General features: G+C 38.1%; 1 protein-coding gene across 1 annotated transcript; it reads right to left on the reverse strand.

Moving 5' to 3' along the window:
• Window positions 1-918: 918 nt before the first annotated feature.
• On the reverse strand, window positions 919-26604 carry LOC143879265 (SMAD/FHA domain-containing protein). The gene is made up of 12 exons (XM_077381545.1): window positions 25951-26604; window positions 22809-22894; window positions 17150-17229; window positions 14589-14644; window positions 11101-11149; window positions 9106-9255; window positions 8490-8585; window positions 5062-5175; window positions 4833-4963; window positions 3397-3641; window positions 1265-2098; window positions 919-1165 (listed from the first exon to the last, which is right to left on the reverse strand). Exons 1-12 carry the CDS (start codon window positions 26421-26423, stop codon window positions 1116-1118), a joined length of 2364 nt encoding a protein of 787 aa, XP_077237660.1. The 5' UTR covers window positions 26424-26604; the 3' UTR covers window positions 919-1115.
• Between the last annotated feature and the right edge of the window lie 237 nt (window positions 26605-26841).

Below are 26841 nucleotides of genomic sequence, written 5' to 3' on the forward strand. Positions count from 1 at the left end.
ATTCCTGCAATCCAAACGGTGCCTAAAATTATTGATGGTCCTATACACTTTGGTTTATGAGATTGAATACAAGTATCTTTAACATTTCTTTGAACAAATTTTGAAAAAAATTCATCATTGTAGATACATGTTGGTGCTCTTGAATTCCATAAAATATTCAATATCCATCCTCATATGGATTCTTGAACCGATGGCAACAATCAATTACCGAGTTCAAGCACTTCAGTTTCATTTTTTTGGGAAGATAATTTTTTTTCAAACGACCTAAATAAAATGTAAAATTAGAAATCAAGACAACTAAGCAAGAGCAGGTCAGTTCATATTTGAATATAAAGACGTATACAAAAAGGGATTTGCTACGGTCCATCACAAAAGGCTTTTCGTGGCACAGACCAGCCACCTCTTGAATGAAGACGACAGCTTTTGTCTCCATTCACGAGGTGGCTGGTCTGAAATGCGACAGACCAGCAGCGAAATGCCTTTTGCGATGGACGCTAGCAATTCCCATTCAAAAAAATGAAGCTTTTGCCTTGGGATGGAAATAATATCGACATTCTCTTGTCTAATGGCAACGTATACTTTATTTACTGAGCAGTTGGGAATTGTAAAAGCTTTTAAATACTTATTCATAATGTACAAAAGAGTAGAGTGCCACCACAACATTGAATATTCAAGGGTGCCAACATATATCCACCTTGATTTATGCTATCAACATTGAGAGATCCAACGAGATTTTATATGGTGTAAGGCCTTACAACAATACGGTAGGGGTACCACCCTTGATATTTGAACCAACAGCAGCTCATTTTTTTAGGAGCTGCAGTTGGATCAAATGTCAAGGGTGGTACTCCCACCGTACAAAGGCCTCGCACCATATAATATCTCCAACAATGATAGCCTCTCAAAACGTTATAAAACTTTTGGCCAACTATCCTTTTTATAAATGTTGACAAAATACACTCTAACAACACTGAAAGTCAGTCTCAACCTTCAGGTCATTCTTTCTCTCACCCACAAACATAATTTATTTCCGGCCTTATCGAAGCTATAACTATAAGCACATTCACAGAACTTGAGATTAGAAAACATAGAAATGGGCATGACAAAATTGTGCATCAATAACCGTAACGATCGTTCAGTGAGGTTCGTCCATCACCCGATTGTCCTGCATTCATTCGAAGCAATCAGTCTTAGAATCTTAATGAAAGAACCAGCCAATACTTCACTACTTAATAACTCTGAAAAATAGTGAGAACTGGTCTACCTTGGGGTGGCACCCATGACTCATAATCTGGACTAGTCTCAAGAAAGGTAGGTCTCTCTGGTCCAAGAACTCTTTTAGATTTTGCGCTTTCTTTTCTAGATTGACCCCCACCTCGGCTTTGCTGGTTTTCATCTCTTTCCTCACCATCTGATGCAAAATACCCCCTTTCGTGCTTCAATAACAGTGCCACGGCATCTGCAGCCGTAGTTTCTGCTTCCGCTGATGACGATGTTGACAATTCGGGAGCTTTATCATCACTTCCGGTAGGTTTTTCCACTTGCTTTCGCTTCCTTATATTTAGACCAGGGCCCACATCTTCAATCATCGATGTCACTGTTGCTTGGGCATCATCTGCTGGAGTGAGAGTCTTTTTCCTGTCTTTATAATCAACAAAATTTCCGAGCTCAGAATGCACATCTAATGGAGCTTCTGCCTGTGAGTGGTTCTCTTTTATTTCCAACTCCTGTGCAGCGCCAAGCCATGTAGGCTTTGTGATTATGTATGCGGGCACTTTGCTTTTGATTTTCTCATCAACATTCGCATCATCTTGTGGAGGCTGGCTTGCTTCTATAGTATGAGGCGTTTTGTCTTTGGGGGAGCTGCCATTCAGGGGCTCTACGAGTGTTAAGCTTTTACCTTGCTCCTTGGGAATTCTTTTTGCAATGTCAGCAACGAAAATTACTGGTTGATTACATTTTGATTTCTGTGCTTTAGAATCTCTTCTCTGAGCAGCTTCTCCCATTGGATCGGCAATTTTAAGTAGGTACAGGATCCTGTCCAATTCGGATTGGAGAGCGCATAGTTCCTTCTGAAGTTGTGCAGTTGCATTAAGCACTGATAAATGAGAAATCAGAGTGAGCAAATGGTTGGATGAATAGTCACTCAACTATCTTGCTAATAACATCAGCACAAGAAAGGAATGACGGAAACCACAATATATCTACACATGCCGACAAGCACCAAAGATATATGTATATAAAAGGAGGGAAATGATATCCCCCCCTCTCACGGATAAAATCCACCCCTTTAATGTTATCCGTTAAGTTTTAAAGGCAACGAAAAACGTTAAAGGGGGTGAATTTATCAAGCAGTGAACCTTTAGAACAGAAACCGTTAACAAGGGGGCGGGTGGGGGGGTATCATTTCCCTAAATGGAAACATGCACTAAAAATGAAAATGAAGTATCAAGAGTGATGAAAAACTGAACTACCTGATATCTTGAGAAGTTCATGCATGTAGATTATATTTTTGTGAAAAAGGAATGCATGTAGTGGTTAATAGTAATTAAAAATGTCAGTATATATATATATATATTTATTTATTTATTTATTTATTTATTTTTATTTTATTTTTTGAAAGCTTAAAAGTCAGTATGTGGGAAATGATATATTCGCCCCTTTTACCTGGACCACCCACTTGCAATGTAAAAGGGTAGTCATAAATACACTAGAGGGGGCTGGACCAGGGAAGATAAGGGAACGAATATATCACTTCCCTATTATTACATTTAAGGATACATGTGTTAGGAGAATGATAGTAGGAAATATTCATAGAAGAATTTCCATTCAAAGCAGTGATTGGGCATACCCACTGCATGGGATCAGCAAGTCCAGAATCCATACTACTCATTTGTTTACCCCACCATGTAGTTTCCTAGCTGGGAGTCACCCAATCAGAGGTAAGGAAAAAAAAATTAAGCAACGTCCACAATCAAGTCTTTGATTAGCCAGTGGGACTGTCTGATGAATTTAATTTTCAGACTATTGCAGATACAAGGTGGGGCCAACAGAAAAAAAGTACGGATCAAACTGACATCACATGAGCCCAATTAGAGTGTGTATCCGACTCCCTAAGTGCCTTAGATAACTGCCTTAGTACGGATCACACTGACAAAATGCAGCTTCAGCGACAGCTCTGAATCTTGCAGTGAGAGATCCTTGGTTGGCAAAAAGGAATTGCTATGAATGTAGCCATCTAGATGGTAAATCGGTGATTACCGCCCTGAGGGCCACAAGGTAAATTATTTCTAATGATCTCTGATAAATCATAAGAGAAGTAAATTCTTTGAGAATGAAAAAGGGCTGTGAGCATATCAAATATTTGTAGAATTGCATGCATGCGAAGCCCCTCACCTAGTTCGGAAGAAAGACCGGTCATGTATGCATCAAGGGCATCTCCACCTTGAGTGCCACCCTCGGTCTCTGGCACCATTTTAGTCATCTCTTTTGAAATTAAGTTTGTCTTTTCTTCCATTTCTTTAATGATGGCCTCTTTCTTATCAAGAAGAGAATCAGCTGTTTCAATTGACTGCTGTTTACTAGCGTTCTGAATGGCAGATCTCTTTTTTGTTCGGTCATAGAACTCATCATCGTCATCACTGAAGAAAATATAAGTATTGATAAGTACTGAAGTAAATCATCAATTGAAAATGATAAGCTTCTTACTGATAAGTGTTCCGCATCAAATGTGCAAATTGTCATTGTAAAATGCTACTCCATTTTGAATGTGCATTAAAGGGTTGTTTGGATGCAGGGAAATTTATCTTTTTTTTAATGGTAGGGAAAATTTATCTTAGATTTTTTTTCCATGGAAAATGAGTTTTCCAGCATTTGGCTAGCAATTTTTCCATGGACTTTTTTACAAAATAAAAAAATACCCTATTTTCTAGGAAATTGCAACCTTAGATCTTGGAACTTTTTTTTTCCACGGAAACAATTTTGGCATCATATGCAAATTTTGCAGCAGATGTTTTCCTGATGAGCTTTCTTTTTCTTTCGGTTTCCCTTCTGTATGGCTCACTCTTGAGCCTCTATATCTGTTGCATATTTTTTTATCAATAAATCACTAGTCCAAGAAAAAAGGGAGAAGTCATACTTTAAGAGACTCACCATTTAATATTTCATTAGCAACCTTTTATGTTCTTAGTAATTTCCCAAAAATAACTAGCAAAATGGAGATCATCTCCAGTTTTTCCATCTGTATCTTTCCTCACATTCTCTGTGAAAGAGAAGCTAATGCTGATCTCTTAGCAAATTTCGGGGGTCGTGCAGGGAGACCATGATTTGGCATCATATGATATGATATCTTGCTGAAATTCCTTTTTCTTTTGGTTTTTCTTTTGTATTTTTTTACTACACTTGTGCTATGAAAAAAAGAAGAAGAAGAAGAAGAGTAATCATACTCTAGAAGGACACTGGAATCACCATTTAGTAATTCATTAGAAGCCTTTTTGGTTCTTGATAAGGTCAAAAGAACTTTTCTTGAAAAAAAATCCAGGAATGAAACATTAGAAAAAATCTACAGTATTTTAACACAGAACGTGGATTGAACTTGAATAGTTTCATATCAGTTTAAGAAAAAAAAAAATCATTTGCGAGAAATAATACTATAAATAGCTCAGGTAACAATTTAATAATGTTAAAACTTCTAAACACTAAAACAATCAGCATTACAGGGCAATGAAACAATGATTCATGTGAACAGGTTCAACAAATATCAAACTTCAGTCTAAGCAGGTCTCACACTTCCCATGGTTATTCTGGAACAAATTTAGAAATATCATAATTACCTCTGGACTTCATCTTCATCCTCGGCAGTTCCTTTCTTCTTACCATGGGCAGTTTTCCCGCCACGGGCGCCTATACTTTCTTGGATACTTTCATTCAGAGTCTCCTCCAAGCTCTCAAGTTCCTCCAATATCTGAGCAACATATATAAAAAAATAATTTACTCAACCATCTGAAAAAAATATTTAATAAATGCATAGAAGGGTCACAACACATTAAATAGAAATTTTACCTGTAATATTCTTTGTTCATTCCTAGCAATCTGAGTTTGTTGGCCTTGTGTTAACCCACCTTGAGCAATATCCTTTGCTCGAATAGCATCAATCTCTTTCTTCATATTAGCAACCTTTTATCCCAAAAGTGGTTCCAACGTAAATCTATTAGAACTCATACAACTATAGACTTTGAAGCAGAAACAAGAGAATATTGTTAACTAGGAAACATTTATAACCAAAGTTATCAAAATGAAAATCAGGATTATTATTAGAAAGTTGAAACATATATGATCTTAGAAACTTAGCCTGTGGTGTAACATTACAATGTAATAGAACATTAAGGTCCACACAAAAGAGTACCAAGTTGAATAGAATATTATTTTTCTGAATGGCAACAAATTTATTAAAAGAGACGTGGAGAAACACAACAACCTAAGAAAAATAAAAATAAAAAAACAATTGAAACTAAAGGAGGGAGTAGATCAGAATACACCAAATCCGACCTACCCACCCTGGAACTAGCCAAATGGTGCTGAAATGATGTTGAGTGCCCCTTAACTAAATCCATCACCTCTGTAATCCGCAAATCTTCACAGGTCACTATCCCCACCTACACCCAACGGATGACATTGAGAGTCGACTTTTACAATAAGAGAATCAAGGAGAGAAATATCAACATGCCTAATCCCAATCCAAAATCACCCAAACTTCCGCTTCATTAGAATCTTCTCACCAATTGGACTAGAGAATGCCCATCTGATCGCACTCTCCTCACTGCGGAGAAGAACATCAATACTGGTAGGACCGGGGTTTCTCAAGCTTGAACCATCAAAGTTCAGCTTGAGACACCCATGCTTGAAGCATCAAAGTTTAGCCTGAGACACCCATGCGGGAGAGGGGACCACCTAGGAGAAGGTTTGTCCACCAAAGTGCTACTTGATCTCATCCCAAGAGAGCCAAATATAAAATTTTAAAATAACATTGAAGACTGGATGAACTGCGGCCTAGTGAGCCATAGCCAAGATGATCGGTTACCAAATCAAGTGGACACTTTTAGAGAAGCCCTTGAATATGTCTATTTCTCTCTTTCCAAATAAACAAAAGAATTGTGAACAGCAACAAACTCCATAAGATATACTACTATTGGGAGTCCAAGGAGCAAATGCCCATCCCAAAAAGGTCTGCTAGGAGATTTGGAAGAACCCAACTCGCACCAAATTAACCCAAAATAAAGAACTATATCTCCCTACCAAAGTTGCAATGGATGAATAGATGACCCACAGTACCCCTAACGTTGATAAACATGGAGCAATGGCTGATGGTGATCTATTGACAGCTATGGAGGTGGTCGACCATCAAAATTTTGCCCAGACAAGCAGTCCAACAAAATGCACTCACATGATACGGACCAAGTGCATTCCAAAATCTTCTGGCCCGAGAAGGAAGAGAGAACCAAATATTGGTAGAAGGATTATGTTGGTAGAAAGAATGGACTGGGAACTTACCATCCGTAGACCAAATCCAAACCCTTCTATCCTTGTCAAACCTTCTAATAAACAATGAACCAAGCCTCAACATGAGAGAAGCAACCGAATTAATATCTCTATCAAAGAAATGTTTTCTAAACTGCACCTTGCAAAATGCACTTCCATCATGTACTATAAGTCCCCCACATTAACCCATCTCTCAAAAGTCACCCTACATGTAAGAAGGGAAAAGAGGCAGATGGAATGATAGAAGAGAGGAGAGAAGAGAAAAGGGAAAGAAAGAGAGGGAGGGACGTACCTTGATGCAAGAGGGGATTCTTTTTTTTTCCAAGATTTCTCTAGGGCTTCCTCCTATAAGTCTTTTATATGGGGCCTGAGAAATTTTTTTTGCTAAGGTTTGTATTTACTAAAAACAGTGTGTCTGCATTTACTAAAAATAGTAAGTCCATATTTACCAAAAAGTAACTTCATACTTACTAAAAATAGTAAGTTTGAGATGTGTGGGCTTGGGCCAGGGTTTAAGATAGTGGCCATAGGTTATAATAAAGTGAGCCATAGGGTTGATGTGGACATCCCCCACATCTACACTAAATAAAATGCTAATAAAGGAAAATAGCACATGCCCAATAGGACAATAGAGGAAAAAAACTAGATCTCGTGGCTAAAATGACTTAATCACATCAGTAAGTTATTTGAAGCCCAATTAACTCTTTCATCTTATATATTTCCAGCTCTTATATATGTTTTACTTTTCATTTTTGAGTATCAACTTCACATAACCTGTACGTTTAAGGTTCGAGGAGGCTTTGAACTGTGTGTCTACGTACATCTAATGACTTATTATAGTGAAACAAAGAAGCCCACCCCTAACAAAACATGTTCATATGGACGTTGTAAACTACAAACCCGAACAGTGCGAACAGGTGAACTCGGTAACATAGCTCAAAATAGCCACCTCCATGATTTTTCTAACAATATATCACTGACCTGATGCACATGCAAATCATCCAAACAGTCAAAAGTTTTACAGTAAATTGGTTTAGAGTTCTTAGAAGATCCACCACATGATTTGACCATGCAAGAACAATTCAGGAACCCTACATTCCAGCCCATAGTGATAACTAGGTGTATAGACTACCATCATTTCCATTCACTTAAGACTTATCTCTCATTGAATTGCAAACCATCTCAATAGTTAGAAGAAACACCCTCCATCCATTACAAGCCCAAGTGTAATCATATGCCAACTTGCTTCTACCTAAAACTCCTAAAGTAGATGAGGTCAAAGATAAGCCATTCCCAAAGGCGCCTTCCAATGGAACCACTTCCATAAAAACTGTAGCTCATGATCCCCATCCCATACTAAGTCGATTCCATCAAGCTGAAAGAAGAATGTCTTCAGTTCTGATGAATACAACAGCTTGCAATTGGAGGAAACCACCACGTATCAGCAACAGACATCTGATGTCGCAAGAAGAGGTTTGCCTAAAGAGCCAACAAGGGAGGGGGAGCAAGTATCCAATAGAATTCTGGGGTGGCCAATGCTTCTTCCAACATAAACTAACCAGAAAAGTTCATGCTAATGACAGTTACTTCAGGGATGAAGCATGTAAGAGAACATTTTATAATGTTTTTTACTGTGTTTTGCATCACTTATTGTCAGGTAGATATTGTAAATTTTCTACGGATTCCATTATATTTAGGAAATTTAAAACCTTTGGGATCATTTTTCTCACATCAATATCTGTAACAGATAATAAAATGGTTAAGAAAATCAGTTGCTGAATATAAAACTAAAAGCAGCAATATAACCTAAAGGAAGAAGATACACTATAATACTTTCTAACAACATAATCACAAATCGGGAGAAAACCTTTACAGCATAAAAAACTCGGTGCAACTAAATAGCAGCAACAGACATCTGATGGAAATCGTCACAGAAATAAATTACTCTTTACCTTTTCAGTTCTTTTAATGATTTTCTCGCGAGTTTTTTCCTGCTTCTCAGTAAGCTGCCCTTTGAATGTTTGCCAAGTTACTTCATCATCGCCCTCCTAAAAGATAGCCAAAAATTTAGTTGGTCGAAAGGAGTGAACTAATATATTTCTATTTCCTTCAACAGCAGCGAAAGAAATTAAAATATAGTGAAGAAAATAACTTTTTCAATGAAAGGGAGAAAGTAGAAAACATGTGCTAATGAATGAAGTAAAAATGGTTCAGCATTCTAGAAGAACCACAACCAACTTAATTATAGAGAAAGTGGAACAAATTGAAACACAAGAAATGGATGGAAAAAAGAAACAGATGAGATTCTGAAGGCACTAAATTAAGTGGAAAGAATAGCAAGATACAAAATCACTCAGATTTCCGGAGGAAGATAGTAACAGAAACCAAGGGAATTAAAAGAAGATAGAAACACTTCGCTATCAAACACATTTTACACCACAGCGAATGAGCAGAAGTGCAAGTACACAATCAGCTGAGATGATCATCATACTTTGAATATCAGTTCTCACTGATGCATTTTGTGGAAAATTATTGCATTTAACAAAGGGAGTAGAAAATCTGACAGACCTCTGTATCTTCTTCAATTGCATCCTCGGTCATTCCCCATGAGATACCATCTGCTAGAGAAGCTTCTACTCTCGCACGTAAAAGTGACGCCTCGCGGTCTTTGATCTCCTCCCCAAACTTGGCATTTCTCAACTTCTTTAAGTCATTCTCCTATAACATCCAATTCAGCAAGTAAAGAGCTAAGCAATAGGAAATAACTTTGTCAATCAAACAAGGCATCAATTCATCTATATGGAGGAAACATTTATATGACCTTAGGTACATCAGCATAAAAATTCCAAATCCATTCACCCATAGAGTTACGACTATCTTCAAGCTATTGCATCGTGCAAACCAATGTTTTAGAAGGAGTACGAAGTGTAAGCCTTGAGGCGTGCCTTAAGGTGAGACGTAACGCTTCGAAGTATATGCCGAAAGGCTTACAGGCTAGTGAGCATACACCTTAGACACAGGAGCGTATTGAGTCGTACTCTCCAAAGCACATCAGGTCTGAGGCGTAAGCCTCACTGGCATGCCTGTGATACAACATGAAGTAAAAAAAAAAATTGGTTTTCTTGTATAACTTATTGAAATAACAAGTGATTGTCGCCAATGGGCCTTCATTATGTTATTATGTTATATAGGAATAATCCGGTGGTCACTAGATGGACATGCTTTGATATGGCCTAAGATTGACTCGTCAAGTGAAATATTGATGGGAGAGCAGCCAATTTAAAGCCAAGCAACATATCTGCTTTGGGAAGAGGCCTTCGGTCCACAACATGAATGCTAGATTCTACTGAAACAGTTAATCTATTCGTAAGTGATTATTGACTATCTTGCAAAAATTTTCCCAATAGTTAAACAACGCCATCTCCAACAGCTTAATCTTTTGGAATAATTGGTTGTTTCACACTACTTTCAAAGAAGGTTCTGATAATTCATGTAGCAGCTAATGCATCAGTGCATACAGGGGGGGTGAGAGAACGTATGAGGGCTCCGCTCACATGGGATCGAAGTTCACCCATTCTAACATATGGTTCATGTGGGGCTGGGGGAGGCATGTGGAGATGGAATTATTCATGCTAGTCTAATGTAGATTTACTGTAGCTATCGCTATACAGAAAATATGGAAATGGAATCTTAGAGGTTTCACAACTCAAATCCTGTTAGTATTAAAGATGCGGAACAGATTGAGTTTGGCATTCTAATTATTAAGCAGTGGCAGATTGTAGGTATAATCAACAATGCCGTTCTTGTAATATTTGTATCAGACAAGGGCTTTTTTTGTCATATTTGGTCTAAGTAGTCTCCCTCACTCAACCATAGACAATGTAAAACTCAAGTGCCATTAACCGTCTCTCCTCACAATTGCCCTTGCTAGTTCACAGCCCTCTAACTCTCTCAATCATTAAACTAAGGTCAAAGAGGTGGGGTGGGCCATTATGATTGACTTGTTTGAGGTGCTAATACACCCACCCCCTGAATTCTCCTACTTTCCTCTCCTTTGATCGTGGTCTCTAGCACTCTGCAATTTTCCCTATGATCTCCGTCTTGAAGTGCAATTCAAGAACCAAAAACTTAAAAGGTGCTATCACAAATGTTTTGAAAAATATTATACTTCACATAAGTTTTCAGATCATGCCCAACAGAATGTTCTAGTTGTTTCTATGTTAGCACGCACAATAGTGCAACTCATGGTACCAAACAATAAAAATAGTGCTCAGATTATTGGGAAAATTGCATGAAGCTTGCTAGGGCATATACATAGCATACTCAATAATTAAAAAAAAATCCAATAATAGCAAGTATAACCCAATAATGAAAATAAATCTAATAATAAACAGGGTTTAGTTAAGATATGCCAGATTCCACAACATACACGGATGGAACCTAACCATACATGTCCTCCAGATATCTTCTAAATTGTCCGCACTAACAATTCTCTTACACCCATGCATACTGACTATTAATTTTACTTTTCAAAGAAAAATGTAGTGATTTCCTCACTCTTACCGGTGGCATCAACTCAGCTGGTCCTTGGAATACATACAGACGTGAGGAGCTGTTTAAAATCAAGTAAAACGATGATAAGCAACAATTATGAAAAAGAAGCATACACATTTTAACCAACATAGAACATCCACACAATTCTTTTACCTTTTCCTCTCAAGTAACATGTTCATCTCATCAAGTTAGTAAGAGACATGAAATATGAAAAATAATTCTACTGAAATTTTTGCTTCTTGTATCCAAGTAACCCTCTCCAGAATAATTTCCAAGGAAAATTATTACATATGCATCCTAAAAAGATTATTGCCAAGCACTCAAAAAAAGAAAGATTTACGCGCATCAGAACAATTAACCCATGATCGGCTAAATCAACTCCTGAAATTACTAGCTGGTATCAAATTAGTTTAAAGGACTTGAACTTAATTAAAAGTGTCAAAGGACATGAACGTAATTAAAAGTGTCATCCGGTCTCAAGATATGTACAGTACTTTCAGGTGCAGAGGTAGTAGAGGTGACCACTGCTTAAGAAACTGAAATTGATTTGTCCGAGTCAACTCTGTTTTGGCCTCACCAAGTCAATCTAAAACTTTGATTCACCCTGGTCAATGTAAAGCTCACCACATCAATGTGACGCCCCGACCCCACTGTGTAAATATTGTCAGGTTCTAGGTCACTTGCCCTCCCCGGTTTTGTTTTCAAGTAGCACTAACCGTGCCCGACCCACTCCGCAAGGCCCGCCCCTTGGAGATGCTGAAAACATGTCTTCAAATGGAGTCATGGAGAGGGAGAATCCACATATATAGCCCAGAAACTTTTCCTCCCTTTCGTCACAAAAAGGGTTAATTTTCAATAAATAACTACAACTCACAACTTCAGAAGACTCCATGTGGGAAATGATAAGTTCGAAAAATAACCCATACATGGATGTGGAAGATAGTGAGCTTGACAAATGTGTCCACTCTGAGGCAGCTATGGATAGTATCACCTAACTATAATTTAAAAGAATAAGAAACACAAACACAAACAAAAATCAATAGATCAAGGTCTCTCCCTAGGGAACATTACTTTAATTTATTTGTCATGTTAGTTTTGCTCTATAAAGTTTATGGATGTAACTTGAAGAGAACCGAATTTGATGGATAACCAAAGTTCTTTCATTTGTTAAAGGATGTAATTAATGATAGAAGCAACAAGGGTATGTTCAGAAATTAATAAAAGCATTTTGTAAAAGGAATTTTGGTCTCGATATGTTGGTGTTTCTTCCATGCATTGATTTGTATTGTTCAACTTCAACCACCATTGACAAAGTTTCAAACTATTTGTTGCCAATATCCAAAACTCTCCACTTATTTACCATGGTTTTAAATTTCCACCGAAACCAACACGAACGAACAAAATGTTTTCATTTCCATCCCAACAGAAACGATAACAAAACTTAAACACATACCGAAATCAAAATCGTACGTGCATTAGTGGTATACTATATCAGTAATATAGATATATTCTATTAAAAGACAATAGTTATGAGTATCTATATTCAAGAATAAAATGATATATCAATGAAGCTCATGTCATCTAGATACAAGGATTAATGCAATGAGATGAAGTATCTAGAATAAATGCATATGATATAACAAGTTAAGCACAAGCAATTTTCAAAAGATTTTCAATTTTAGCACATACCCCTAAATCTACTAAGCATATAAAATGCCTCAAGTAGGGGGTTTTGGAACCCAAACCATCATGGGCCCAAAAAAGTTTGTGTGATGTGATGAATCTTTTCTAATCCACACAAACTTAGAACAAATCTAAACTTGCATTTAGATTTGTAATGTCCAATCCTACCACAATAGTTACATGAAATTGAAGAGCGGGTAGATGGACTAAATGAATATAAAGATAAACTACAAGGGCATTTACAAACATGTTTAGCATTTTCATCTATTATATTTAGATGTATTGCATGTGAAATGTGATGTATGTAATATGTATAAACATTTAAATGAATTACATATGAATGTGGTATTTATTGAATTATCAAACAAGTATATCAGTAGGTGTTTGATGTTATTAAACCATTATGGATTGTTATTTTGCTTATGTGATGGTTTCTAATCATTTGGACTGAATATAGAGTGGGCACGTAGTTGCTGATGAGGATCAACATAATGTACCAGGCTATTAACTGTTTAGTACACACTTTAAGGTCCATAGGAATACGGACCATATAGATTTCAGTTTTGGTTACCAAAATTAATTGATTGCATAGTAGAGTTGAAAATCATTTTTTTAAAAAAAATTTCCTGAAAAACATAGTAGAGTTGAAAATCATTGTTATTGGAAATAAACTATTTCCACAAAATTATCATTTAGGAGTTGGACTTCTGAAAAATGTTTCATGAGTTTTTTCGTGGTTCAATAAGATATTGATGCTTTCGTCAATTATCGTTGTACATTTTACTTTTTTCTCATTCATCCAATTTAGTTAAATATGACTTGACCAGCCACCTCACTGCTTGGTGGGTAATTCAGTTTCTAAGACATTATTCTTGATATTCAGGATATGTTCAATTTTGTTGCACCAGCATAGACCTTAGTAAAATTGTTGTAGAATGCACAAATCAAAAGTATAATTTAAATTACAAAACAAGAATCTAACTTTTCTTTGTGATCATTGCAAACTACAAACCGATAAAACCAAAGTAGCACTTTTTAAAAAAAAGATTAGGTTCAGAATTACTTTTTTTTTTGAAATGGAAGATTAGATTCTGAATTCTTGGAAGAATTCAATTCTTATGTAAGAACAAGTTCATTCTTAGATCTATCTTTCTAAGAACCTCTTCCACTTCTCATAGGTAACATAGCAACACAGTTTTAAATTTCCACCGAAACCATTATGAGAAGACCGAAATATTTCCATTTCTATCCCCACCGAAACGATACCGAAATCGAAATGCGTGCCGAACTCAAAGCTGTAAGTGCATTAGTAGCATACCATATCAGTATCTGTTATATAATTATATTTAGATGAATTGCATGTGGAATGTGGTGTATGTTTTTTTTTTTTTTTTCGATGTGGTGTATGTATTACGTATAAATATTTATAAGAATTCAATTACATATGAAATGTGATATGCAGTGAATTATTAGACATGTGTGACTGGCATGCCACTAGCTTATTTCGATGGTATTAAACCATTATGGACGGATGTCTTGCTTATGTGATGGTTTCAAAGTGTGTATTTGTGCTTATGTTAGCATTTTCTGAAGTTTCATCTTAAAATTCTATCATTTGCATAAGATTCCATCCATTTTCATGATTTTATAGGATTTATAAGGAAACTTCCCACCAAAACCAAAATGTTTATCTTTCTGCGGCGATCGAAATTTAAAACATTGCATAGTGAACAACGATAAAAGAAGACACAACACAAGGCTAGAAACCACTTGCAGAAATCTACAAGGTACAAGCATTAAAAATATTTACTTACAGGCCAAACCTAATCACGTCACCGACATGCAACTTCGTGTACTCCTTTTTCGTGACCTAATTAAATGAAAATATCTATTAGATAAATGAAACTTTAAAAAGAGACATGACTAAAACAAGAATCATTAATTTTATATAGCATACATATTGACAGCAGAACAGGTGTACGATACAAAAGGAGAAAGGATCATGTTTTCATCCAAATTTTCTGAGTGGGTGATAACATGCTACATGCCAATTAATCAAAGTATCAACATCTTTTCATCAGTCTCGTACTACGTCTTTAATTAATCTACCACAACTGTTTGTTAAACTCACAATACACTTTCATATCTATCAATAATATGATCATGATTTGCATAAGTATTCATAGCACTTCAAGTATATTTGATTCTGGTCTGGTGGATAATATAAAAATTCACACATGATGCCACGTTGGTCCCACGACTCCACCAACCAAAAAGCAAGAGTATTGGAGCAAATGGCTCAAAAGTGGGTTCTTTACCAGTTACAAACGAACTGTACACCTGATATGAATTTTATTTACGGAAAGCCAAATATATATATATATATATATATATATATATATATATATATATATATATATATATATAGCTTGCCCAATCACATGGGTCCCACATTTTGGGGAGTGATCCAAACCAATCATTTGCAAGGCCTTATCATAGATAGGGGGTGTACCAAAATCAGCTCCATAGGATCATCCTAACCCCTCCATTTGTGGAGGACAAAAATGGACAGACCCAAATTTGCCCCATTTTCGTCCTCCACAAATGGAGGGGTTAGGATGATCCTATGGAGCTGATTTTTGGTACACCCCCTATCTATGATAAGGCCTTGCAAATGAATGGTTTGGATCACTCCCCAAAATGTGGGACCCATGTGATTGGGCAAGATAGCTCACCATAAGTTTGGTAAGCTTAAGCTCACCAACAGTTTCCTCTATATATATATATATATATATATATATGAGGAAAACGATTGTGAGCTTGAGCATTGGAACCTTAGGGTGAGCTTGAGCTCTCAAACCAATGAGGCCCACACTGTTAGGATGATCCAAAGCATTCACTAGAAAGGGCCTTACATAGATAGGGTGTGTACAAAAAATCAGCTCCATAGGATCATCCTAACCCATCCATTTGTGGAGGTCAAAATGGACAGACCACAAATCTGCCCATTTTTGCCCTCCACTTTTGGAGGGGTTAGGATGATTCAATGGAGCTGATTTTTCGTACACACCCTATCTATGATAGGGCCTTGCAAATGAATGGTTTGGATCCTCACAGAAATTGTGGGACCCATGTGAATGGTGCACTCAAGCGCACCATTTGGTTCCAACGCTCAAGCGCACGAACATATTCCTCATATGAGGAAAAGGATTGTGAGCTTGAGCGTTGGAACCTTATGGTGAGCTTGAGCTCTCAAGCCTCTATATATATATATATATATATAAGTAACCACATAATAGTGGTGACTATTAGCATAAGTTTTGAAATAGTCATTTTTTAATGAAAATTAAAAATTCCAGTGCTAATTCAGTATTCTTTTCTGGAGAGAGAGAGAGAGAGAGAGAGAGAGAGAGGACAAAAATTTTATTAAAATCAAAGGGTTGCCTGGGGCTAACTACCCCAAGACAGAAAATATAAAAGATCCTTCCAACATAAAGAAGACAGAAGCCCTGCTACTAATATGACACAGCAGCAGAACTAAAGTAGCACATGAAAGATAATAAAATTATCTCCAATTTATCTTCCATGTTAGAGAAAAAGAATGTCAGATCGTCATTGATGGTGGATCGACACTTTATTTAGCCAATGTATCCACTAGTTCATTTGTGCTCCTAGCAATACACTTTATGTGTCTGGAATTTGATTGATGACTGGCTAATTTCCACAGACCCAAAGATAACCCCTTCTTAAGTTTTCTCAAGGAAATAATTAGAAGCAAACTAACTTAATCAGCATAAATGCACGATTGCACACTCTACAAGCATTTTTATTGGAATGTAGTATGCCGTTATCAGAATCAGAGTTGAATCAAGGTTAGCACAATCAAGTAGGAACTGGCGGCCATGATAATGGAAATATATTCTTTACCACTTTCATTACTGATTGAGGAATGAATGACAGCTGATAAATTGACTCAGCACCACATGACCTGAGATTACTTCTACTGATCCAACAGATTTTGTTTTTTGAAAAGCGACATATTTCATTGATAATGAATTAGCAATCGGGACCCGTAGTCCCAGCCTGCTATTACAACATATTAAGGGAGACCTGGGCACGCCCAAGGGCAATACAAGGGTAATATATTGAAGAAAGATTATAGTAGACTGATCCAAAAGATTTTGATTTCAACTTTAAACTAAATGAAAAATTGTTTTGAAAGATTTTGAATTCAACTTTAAACTAAATAAAAAAAATTCGAGGTGGCTCGCTAGAGAAAACATTATGCTTAGTTGCTTACAAGATACTAGTTCATTTAAACTAACTGTTACATGTGCAAATATAAGGCACACAAACACCAAACTGTGAGTAGTACCTGACTCTTATTGACAAATGTTCCATGCGTACTGCCAAGATCATAAAGGAATGCATCCCCATTTCTCTTGAACTGGAGAACTAGCAAAACACAAAGATAAATATTAGGGAGGGAAATGACACCTACATCATATTACAATACTAAGATGCTATGAGAAAACTACCCAAGTTCAAATTTCGATCACCAAATCGAGCTAAAACTCCAATTATGTGGTAGAATGAAGTGGTACTTTCACCTTTACAAAGCATTCCCTTATGAAAGCTGAGGCATATTCATATTCTGCACTTATAAAGCCCAATTTCAAACAAATGCCCTACACCATTTTGCTTTACAAAGGCCCAAAACCAAACAACTCAACAATTATCATTTCATAATAAATCAAGGCAATGGTTTCAGATTTCCTTAATGCCGAGTAATCAGGTCTCACTTTACCTAAAAAAGTATTTAGGCTAGTGAGTGTCACTAATCGGGTTCTAATTCATCCCCAATGTTTTTGTATAGAAATAGCCCAAGTATCTCATCCTGGAATAGATTTCCATTATTTTAAAAAATGATGTTCTATGGGAAATTTACAAGTAGTTGGAACATCATCAAATCCAAGGTTTCAAATGTCGGTTTCGATATTGATTCTGGTCAACATAAAAGTGGAAGTACTTAGTGGAAGTCTATGAAAGTCCATGGAAATCCTCTATTATAGAAATCCATGGAAACGATATAATTTTAAGATGAAACTTCAGGACATGGTTCTAAATGTCAGCCGAAAATAACATGAAATAGTCGACATGTTTCCGTCATAGTTTTAAATTTCCATGGAAACTGGCACGAAACGACTAAAATGTTTAAGTTTTCATCCAAATCGAAACACATACTGAAATTGAAACCAAAACTGTAAGTTTATGTATTGCCATTAAAAAAAAATACTATCCTAGTACGTGTTACATAATTATTATATTTATATGAATTCAATGCGAACTGTAGTGCATGTATTGTGTATAATATATATATATATTAGGGGAGTGATCCAATCACATGGGTCCCACATTTTGGGGAGTGATCCAAACCATTCATTTGCAAGGCCTTATCATAGATAGGGAGTGTACCAAAAATCAGCTCCGTAGGATCATCCTAACCCCTCCATTTGTGGAGGACAAAAATGGGGCAGATTTGTGTCTGTCCATTTTTGTCCTCCACAAATGGAGGGGTTAGGATGATCCTATGGAGCTGATTTTTGGTACACCCCCCATCTATGTAAGGGACTTTCAAATGAATGGTTTGGATCATCCTAACAAAGTGGGCCCCCATGTGATTGGGCAAGCTAGCTCACCATAAGTTTGGTGAGCTTAAGCTCACCAACAGTTTCCTCATATATATATATATATATATATATATGTGTGTGTGTGTGTGTGTGTGTGTGTGAATTACACGTGAAATGTGGTATGCACTGATTTATCAAACATGTGTGACAACCCGTGTCACTGGGTCTTCGACGTTGTTTTTTTAATCGACGTGAATAGATTTCGGTACGTTTTGGTCATGTCGACTGAAATACTACCACTTTAGTGTGTAAATTAAAGAACTTCGATTGGCATGGCGACATTGAGACCAAAGTGCATAAAGAAACTTGGGTTTTCACATCAAGCAAGTACTCATTAAATTATATGCGTGTGTGCGCGCGCGCGCTTTTTTTATCAATTATGGTGCAATTGCACCAACTAATTCTTGATTTTTCAAGGGGTGTACCAGAATTGGATCATCCCTCCACAAATGGAAGTGTTAAGATGATCCAATTCTGCTGATTTTTGGTACACACCCCATCCATGATGGGGCCTTCCAAATGAATGCTTAGGATCACCCCCAAAATGTGGGCCCACCCTTTTTAAACTTCTATGCTCAAATAAGCTATCTGAGCAGCTGCTCACAAACCATTTCCTCTCTCTCTCTCTCTCTCTCTCTCTCTCTCTCTCTCTCTCCACACACACACACATACTCAACTCAACTCAACTCAACTAAGCCTTAGTCCCAAACTAGTAGGGGTCGGCTAATGAATCCTTTTAGAAAATTTTCATGAAGAAGGTGAAAGGATCTACCCGACTCAAATTGACTAGGTCTAATCCTGACACTAGTTGGGTTTGTCTACATGGATCATTTTCTTCCATCAACTTGGCATAGCCACTTACCTTCCAAAAAAAAAAAACTTGGCATAGCCAGTTCTTCTCACTGGAGCATCCAAAGGCTTGTGTGTGTATTAAAATAAAAAATGAGGCAAAGCCCGACGAGCGAGATGGTCAATACAAGCCAAACATATGAAAAATACAAATACAACAAAGCTGGAGAAAGTCAAAAAAAAAAAACACGCTAATTGATTGGGGCCTCGTTGTTTGCGGATCTCCAAATATGCTGAAATTTGACAAAATAACCCTTGACTCTGTCTTGAATCTCGCCAATCGCATCTACACATCACCAAGGGTGGTCCTTAAAAGCAGGAATCTTTCCTCATATGTGTCACTCCCGCCCTGGAACCACGCTTCAGCGCTCCTTAGAGGAAGGAGCTTCCAAGGAGCACAACCCCGAAGAGACGGAAACCACTTCCATGGCGCTCCGAACCTGCTCCTATTACTCCATTAGTCCCACCATTACCAACTCTCTGGCACCAAACTCCTCCAACTCTTCAAATTACTTCATTGGAGCAAGCACAAAGGCGTCTTCAGAAGGCCCGAGGAAAGAAGGCATGAAAATGAAGATGGTTATAAATTACTTCTTTTCGATGTACTTAAATTTTAAAAGATGTATATGAACATGGTTAGAAATTACTATTTTTTTATATACTTGAATTTTGAAAGATAGAAAATATTACATAAATGCTCCCATGGCGCTCCAAACATTAGAGTTTTACCACCCCCCTCGGGGCTCCCGCCCCCGCACCGGCTTCGTGCTTCTATGGGGTAGTCTGCTACCTTGGTCATCCATAGAATCATGTTCAAAGAGTCGCCTTCTACAATAATATGATCAAGGTCTCTTGCCTAAATTAAGCGAATCCCAGCCAAGAGAGCCTACACTTCCGCATTGGTTGTGTCCGTCTGATTTAAAGACCCCAAATATGCACCACGTGGCTATGCTTTGCTTGCGAAGTATACCCCCAAAACCTGCTGACCCAGGTTTATTTAGTAACTTATTTAGGGATCACCTCGTGGCCATGCTTTGCTTGCGAAGTATAACCACAAAACCTACTGACCCAGGTTTATTTAGTAACTTATTTAGGGATCCAATATGGACAATTATCACTCCTCTTGCCTAAAGGGCCTTTGTTTCTCATAGCCAAGGATTCTACGGTTTAAAAATGCAAGAATGTCAACCTCTCAGTCAAAGCTAACTACTATGTCATACACACAAATGGTGTTGAGAAATCTTCCCATGAAGACAAACTACAAGTCACACGACCCTTGACACAAGTGCGCTAGTAACAAAGTAAGGGGTCTCAAATATGAGGGCCATGAACTAGTCTATACTCTTTATATACGTAAGAATACTGTGTGTGCATTAACTAGGTTGGGACAACAATCCATAGTTGCTACCTAACCATACAACTTAGGAAGCACGGGTACTCTCTCGGGGCTCCCGTACCCCGTACCCGACACGTATTGGGTGCGGGTACGTTCGGGTACACCTTGGGTATGTACCCATATTTAGGAAGGAAAAAAAACCCAATTTTGGTTGTTGGGTGCGTGTCGGGTGCGTTTAGGGTGCGCACCCACGCGTACCCGACACATCCTGCTTCTCTCAGCTGGTGTAAATCCTTCCTGCTTCTTCCCTCTCCTCTCCTGTACTTAGTAAACCATTTAAGTACTATTTTATTATCCATTTACTTAAGATTTACATGTAAATAACGGAATATCCCTCATTTGGATTTATTAAAAATAGTTTCAAGACCCAAATCTAAAAGGAAAAAAAAAATCAACTCTCCTGTTTTAGTACAAAATTCGAAGAAAAATGGTCGGGTCAAAATTTTAACTTCCGTAACTTCCAAACAGTGGGGTATTTTTCAAATTTAAAAAATTCATAAAATCTATCATGTCCAAACATTATTAAATCCCAAAAGTCTGGAATAAAAAATCACACAATTTGGTCTCTAAAAATTGTTAGGCACTGGTCAACACACTAGCGACAGACTTTTTTTCTGATGAACGATGTATTGATGCCTCATGTTATGAAATATTAGACTTAATCACTTATGAAATGAAGAGTAATATTAGAATTTTCCATTTTGGTGATGTTATTGTTATTTGATTGCTGTCCAATTATTTTTTTAAATTTTATAAATATATAATAAAATATTAAAATATATTATTATATTAGGCGTCCCGAACGTACCCGCACCCGGTTTTTTTTGGAAAATCACGTACCCACGTACCCGTGTCGTGTCGTACCCGTATCTGTATCCATGCTTCATAGCATACAACAACTAGTCCATAGTATTATGGCAACATAACATGACCTCATGACCCCCTGTTGGGGACAATCATATTGGTTATCTCTTTGAACGGCCAAAAAATGCACCTTTAGTAGGTTGGCATTTCAATGAACAGGGGAAGGTCTTAGACAACTTACTTTTGTGGCATAAGCATTCACAAATGAAAATATAAGGAAATGGTCTTGTGAAGTCATTCGAGTAGAAACATCAGCCATATTGAGCATGTGCATGCAAAGCTTATAACAAAGCCATTTCCCTGAAGTAAGAAAAGCACTAGTGAACTTTAAAAAAGTGCAGACAATAATGTTTGTTTTGGTAACTGAAAAAATAATACGGTTCATAAAAGGATCCACACATCCTAGACTCTGGAGAATCACCAATACACTCACCATGTACTAAAAAACTGTGCCGGAATATTAAAAAATAAGGTTGAATTCACTCGCCAAAGAGGCATCTAAGGTCGAACGTACTTACCGTTGATGTGGGACTAGACAAGCATGCCTCATTATTTCAATTTGTCCATTGCGAAATGCAAGGGAAGCTGATAAATTATCACATGTTTGGCATTACAATAAACAGAAATGTACAATCGTACAACACAATAATCCTTGAGGTTTTTTCCTGTTTCAAAAAACAAACACAGACAAGGTTTGGTGCATGTGGGGATTTGTTATACACTCGCTTCTTTGTATCTTCTCCTTTCAGCATTATCTTCCTTTACTTCCAATGTCACTAATTTATATATAAGCATCATATTCCTTTACCAGAAATATCGTCTACTTTAAAAGCAATAAAAAAAGGATCTGATGGGAGTAAAAAAATTATGGGATTGGGTTTATAATTCATATGTACAATAAATACATGATTTCAATGGTTCCAAAAACCGCTAGGTGTTTTGCTGTGTGGTTGTCCTCTTCAAGGTTATTTTGGCATCCCATAACCAATAAGGCACATAATGAACGGAAAATCCAAATGCTGTATACAAAGAAGAAAAGGGCGGCCTAGTGCACGAGGCTCCCCTCATTGCGGGGTCCGGGGAGGGCTAGATGTATACAGAGAAGAAAAAGAAGTATAAATGGGCAACAGTGTTCTATTACTGAAAAAAAAAAATTTAACCCCCTTCCCCCTCCCCCCAACAAAAAAGAACAAAAAGAAAAAGCATGATAAAGCTAGAATTTACAGAAGGCACACCTGAATGGAAGCGAGAAATGGTTGGATGCTCAAGTACAAAGTCGCAGAGATCTGTGCGACCAAACATGTAAGCCCCTTTTTGCGATCTGCACCATCGTAAAATAAACATGATAAACTTGACTAGTAAAGACTACCATTAACAACCAAGACAACAAACATCTAAAAACAATGAGGTGTGAAATTGAATTCTTGACTCCCTAGAAATTTAGGCTTCTTCAAATCGACTAGAGGTTTGAGGCAGGGGGACCCTTTATCTCCTTTTCTTTTTGTGATTGTCGCTGAATCCCTGTGCAGGTTGATGAAAAAAGGAAGTGACTTGGGGATCTATGAAGGGTTTCTAATTGGCAGTAGTAAGGTAGAAGTATCGATCCTTCAATTCGCAGATGACACCCTCCTGTTCTGCCCTCCGGTACTTTCCCAGATTCTAAATCTCAAAGCAATGTTACGATGTTATGAAATGGTCTCAGGTCAAAGATCTAATTTTGCGAAATCTCGGTTGTATGCGATCAACGTTCCCGAGTGTGATGCATCCTCTTTTGCCGGCATTCTGGGGTGTGCCTTAGATGTTCTTCCAGCATCCTATCTGGGTCTTCCTCTAGGAGTGGGACGACCAAAAGAAAACTTATGGCTTCCTATTATTCAAAGAATTGAGCGGCGATTGGCCACCTGGAAGCACCGTTTGGTATCCAAAGGTGGTAGACTGGTTCTTATAAAGGGGCAGCTTATCAAATATGCCGATATATGTTCTCTCACTTTTTAAATGTCCCGTCAGTGTCGCTCAGCGAATTGAGCAAATTCAGAGACGATTTCTGTGGGGAGGATCGGGGTCCTCAAAGGGGTTTTCTCTAATTAAATGGAGTGCGGTCTGCCTGCCTACTAAAAATGGAGGTTTGGGTCTTAGAAGTGTTCTGAGCTTCAACCAGGCTCTTCTGGGAAAGTGGCTGTGGAGGTTTGGCGAAGATCGATCATCTTTGTGGGTTAGAGTTATTGGAAGTAAGTACGGTTTCTCTAATGGGCATTGGGGCTCTGTTGATAATTTTAAAACTAAAGGAATTACGGTTTGGAGGGACATCTTGAAGTTGAAGTTTCTCTTTGCACCTGGAGTCCGGTTCAAAGTATATGTGGGGGATCGGATTCGGTTCTGGCAGGATCCTTGGTGCTCGGCGGAGCCTCTCGAGGAGTTGTTCCCTGACTTATTTATGGTGTCATCTCAGAAAGAGGCATGGGTCTCGGATTGCTTTGAAAGAGTGCATGCGAAAGTGGTTTGGTATCCTAAGTTTCGAAGAGCCTTTTTTGAAAGAGAGTTAAATTCTCTCCACGAGCTCCTATCCTTATTAGAATCTTGCTACATTAAAACTTCGGGCGCAGATAGACGGGTTTGGATTTGGAGCCCTTCAGGTTTATTTTCAGTCAAATCCTTTTATCATCATCTGATCCCTAGCTTAGCGGAGCCTGTATCCTCCTCAGTTTGGAAGCTATCTTGCCCTCCGAGAGTTGCCTTCTTTGGGTGGTCTGTTAGCTGTGGTCGCATTCAGACTATGGATTTTTGAGGAAACGAGGAATGTGGTTGGTAGATTACTGCCCTCTCTGTTTATCCGCTGGCGAATCAATTGACCACATTTTCATCCACTGCAAGGTTGCTGGCGTTATTTGGGGCCTCATTTTCACTCGTTTTGGAATCTGCTGGGTTCCCTCCAGATCTATGGCTGATTTCATTAGGAGTTCGGAATGGAATCCTTGGAGAAAGAAAGGCAGGATCCTTTGGAAGATGTGCCTTCTGGCCACGTGGTGGTTCTTGTGGAAAGAGAGGAATGCGCGAATCTTTGAAGGAGAGGCTAGATCTCCCTATTGGATTTTTGTACAGTTGATCGCCGCGGTTATATCTTGGGCCCGAAGCCTTCCTTTGATTCGTTTTGTTTCAGCTTTTGACCTTTGGGAAGGCTGGGCAATTATCTGCATGGAAAGGGTCAGCAAAGTGAAAATCTTACCATCCTGGATTCCTCCTCCTTCGGGGATCTTGAAGCTTAACTTTGATGGATCGTCTCTTGGCAATCCAGGAGAGGCAGGAATAGGGGGTCTATGCAGAAATAACAAGGGGGAAGTCCTTTGGGCTTACTCGGGTCCTATCGGAGTAGCAGACTCGAATGAAGCAGAGGTTAGAGCCGTTCATAGCGGGATTAAGTTGATGACTCGTCTGGCTTTCGACAAAATTATAGTCGAAGGGGATTCCTTAAATGTTATTCGATGGCTTTCGGGAGAGGCGACTCCCCCCTGGAGATTTTTGCCTCTCTTTGAGGAAATCGAGGACCTGGCTAAGGGTTCTTCCATAGCGTACGGCCATGTTAAGAGATCAGTCAATGCTGAAGCATATTCTCTCGCCAAGAAAGGGGTCTTTAGGACTGAGTTTGAGTGTTTTGATTATCTCCCTCCTTGATTTATTGTAATTTTATCATTGTTTTATCTTTGTTCCTTCAGGACCATCTCGGTTCTGTTTTCATATATATAATATTGTGCCCTTTTCAAAAAAAAAGAAATTTATTGTCTTTAACATGATGAATAAAAAAGCATGAATAAAGCATAAAGAATAGAAAATAAACAGTAATTCAAATCCATCTCTATCACACATATCTCTCTTTTGTTCTCACGTCAAAAAAGTGAACAGTAGGTGACTACTTCTAACTGGAAACTACATAGATAATGGATACCTTTCCAAACAACTTGTGATTGACCAAAGTTTCTAAAAATTGTCTCCATTTTGTTATTGATGTTAATATTATTCAATATAATAGACCCTGTACAATTTTCCATCTCCAATTTGTTTTACATTGTAGTTCTTTCCCCAACCTTATTATAGCATCGTCACAACTCATCACAATTCCCAAAAAAAAAAAAAAAGCAAACTGGTATTTCAAATAAAAATAGTTGCATTGAAGTCACAATGATAACACTACAGTAAAAATGAAGTCCATAATTGGACCCATTCTCACCCACCCCACCAAGAAAGAAATTTGGGGAAAAATCTCACATAAGAAATGAAAAATTAATTGCCCAGATTCCCGTTCGTGGAAAGGGGCACCACATCATCAGATTCCACAATGACCAAGTAATAATCCAATAAGAAAATAAAAGAGAGATTGCTTACACGTCAAATTGGTCAATGATGGTGCCATCTTTGAGAACTTCTAACGAGAAAGGGTGGGAGGGAGGCTCGCTCCATGGAGGAATCGAATAGGGAACTTCAATCTTCAGGGTTTCTAGTGATGTGGAAATAGAATTAGGTATGAGGTTTTCAAGGATTTCCGTATCTTCTGATTCTACAACGTTCGGGATTTCTCCTGAAGTGGAAAAGGGGTTAGGGTTAGGGTTTTTAGGCTCATTCGTATCTGCTGATTCTGCGATGGTCAGAGTTTCTCCTGAAGTGGAAATAGTGCTAGGACTAGGGTTAGGGTTAGGGTTTTCTGGGGCTTTCGGATCTGCTGATTCTGCAACATGGGTAGTGGTCTGATCTGGTGGAGGTTTGATTTTGGCATTGAATTGGGTGTCTGAGGGAGGATTTGCGTTAGTTATGGAAGTGTTAGGGTTTCTGGGAGGAGGAGGTCCCATGGGAACCCTCATGTTTGTTTACAGGCAGGATTTAGAAAGAGTGAGAGAGAGGGAAAGATAATTCGCACGTTAGGAGCTTACGCAGCTCCGATCTGGGGTTGGAAGGAACTTTGGACTTGGGATAGAACATAGAATAGATATGCCGAGAAGCGCCAAGTCGGATACTTGAAAAGCCCGAAACGAATCGCGACACGTTTTGATTGCTCCGTAAGACGGTGCCTGTTAGGCTCCTTCCTAACAGGCATCGCCTCCAGGGTGCTACCACTTAGCCGTTGTGGGGTCCATTGATCTGATTGGCAACCACAAGTTCTTAGCCGTTGTGGGGTCCATTGATCTGATTGGCAACCACAAGTTCAGCCTATTTCCGTTTCAGCCCACCTTGATAGAGCTGGCAACGGGGTGGGTCGGGGCCGGATGTTGGGGTCCCCTA

Source organism: Tasmannia lanceolata, unplaced genomic scaffold (assembly GCF_043159265.1).
Source record: "Tasmannia lanceolata isolate RefF3 unplaced genomic scaffold, GAP_Taslan_0.1 ptg000006l, whole genome shotgun sequence".
Taxonomy (NCBI): Eukaryota; Viridiplantae; Streptophyta; class Magnoliopsida; order Canellales; family Winteraceae; genus Tasmannia; species Tasmannia lanceolata.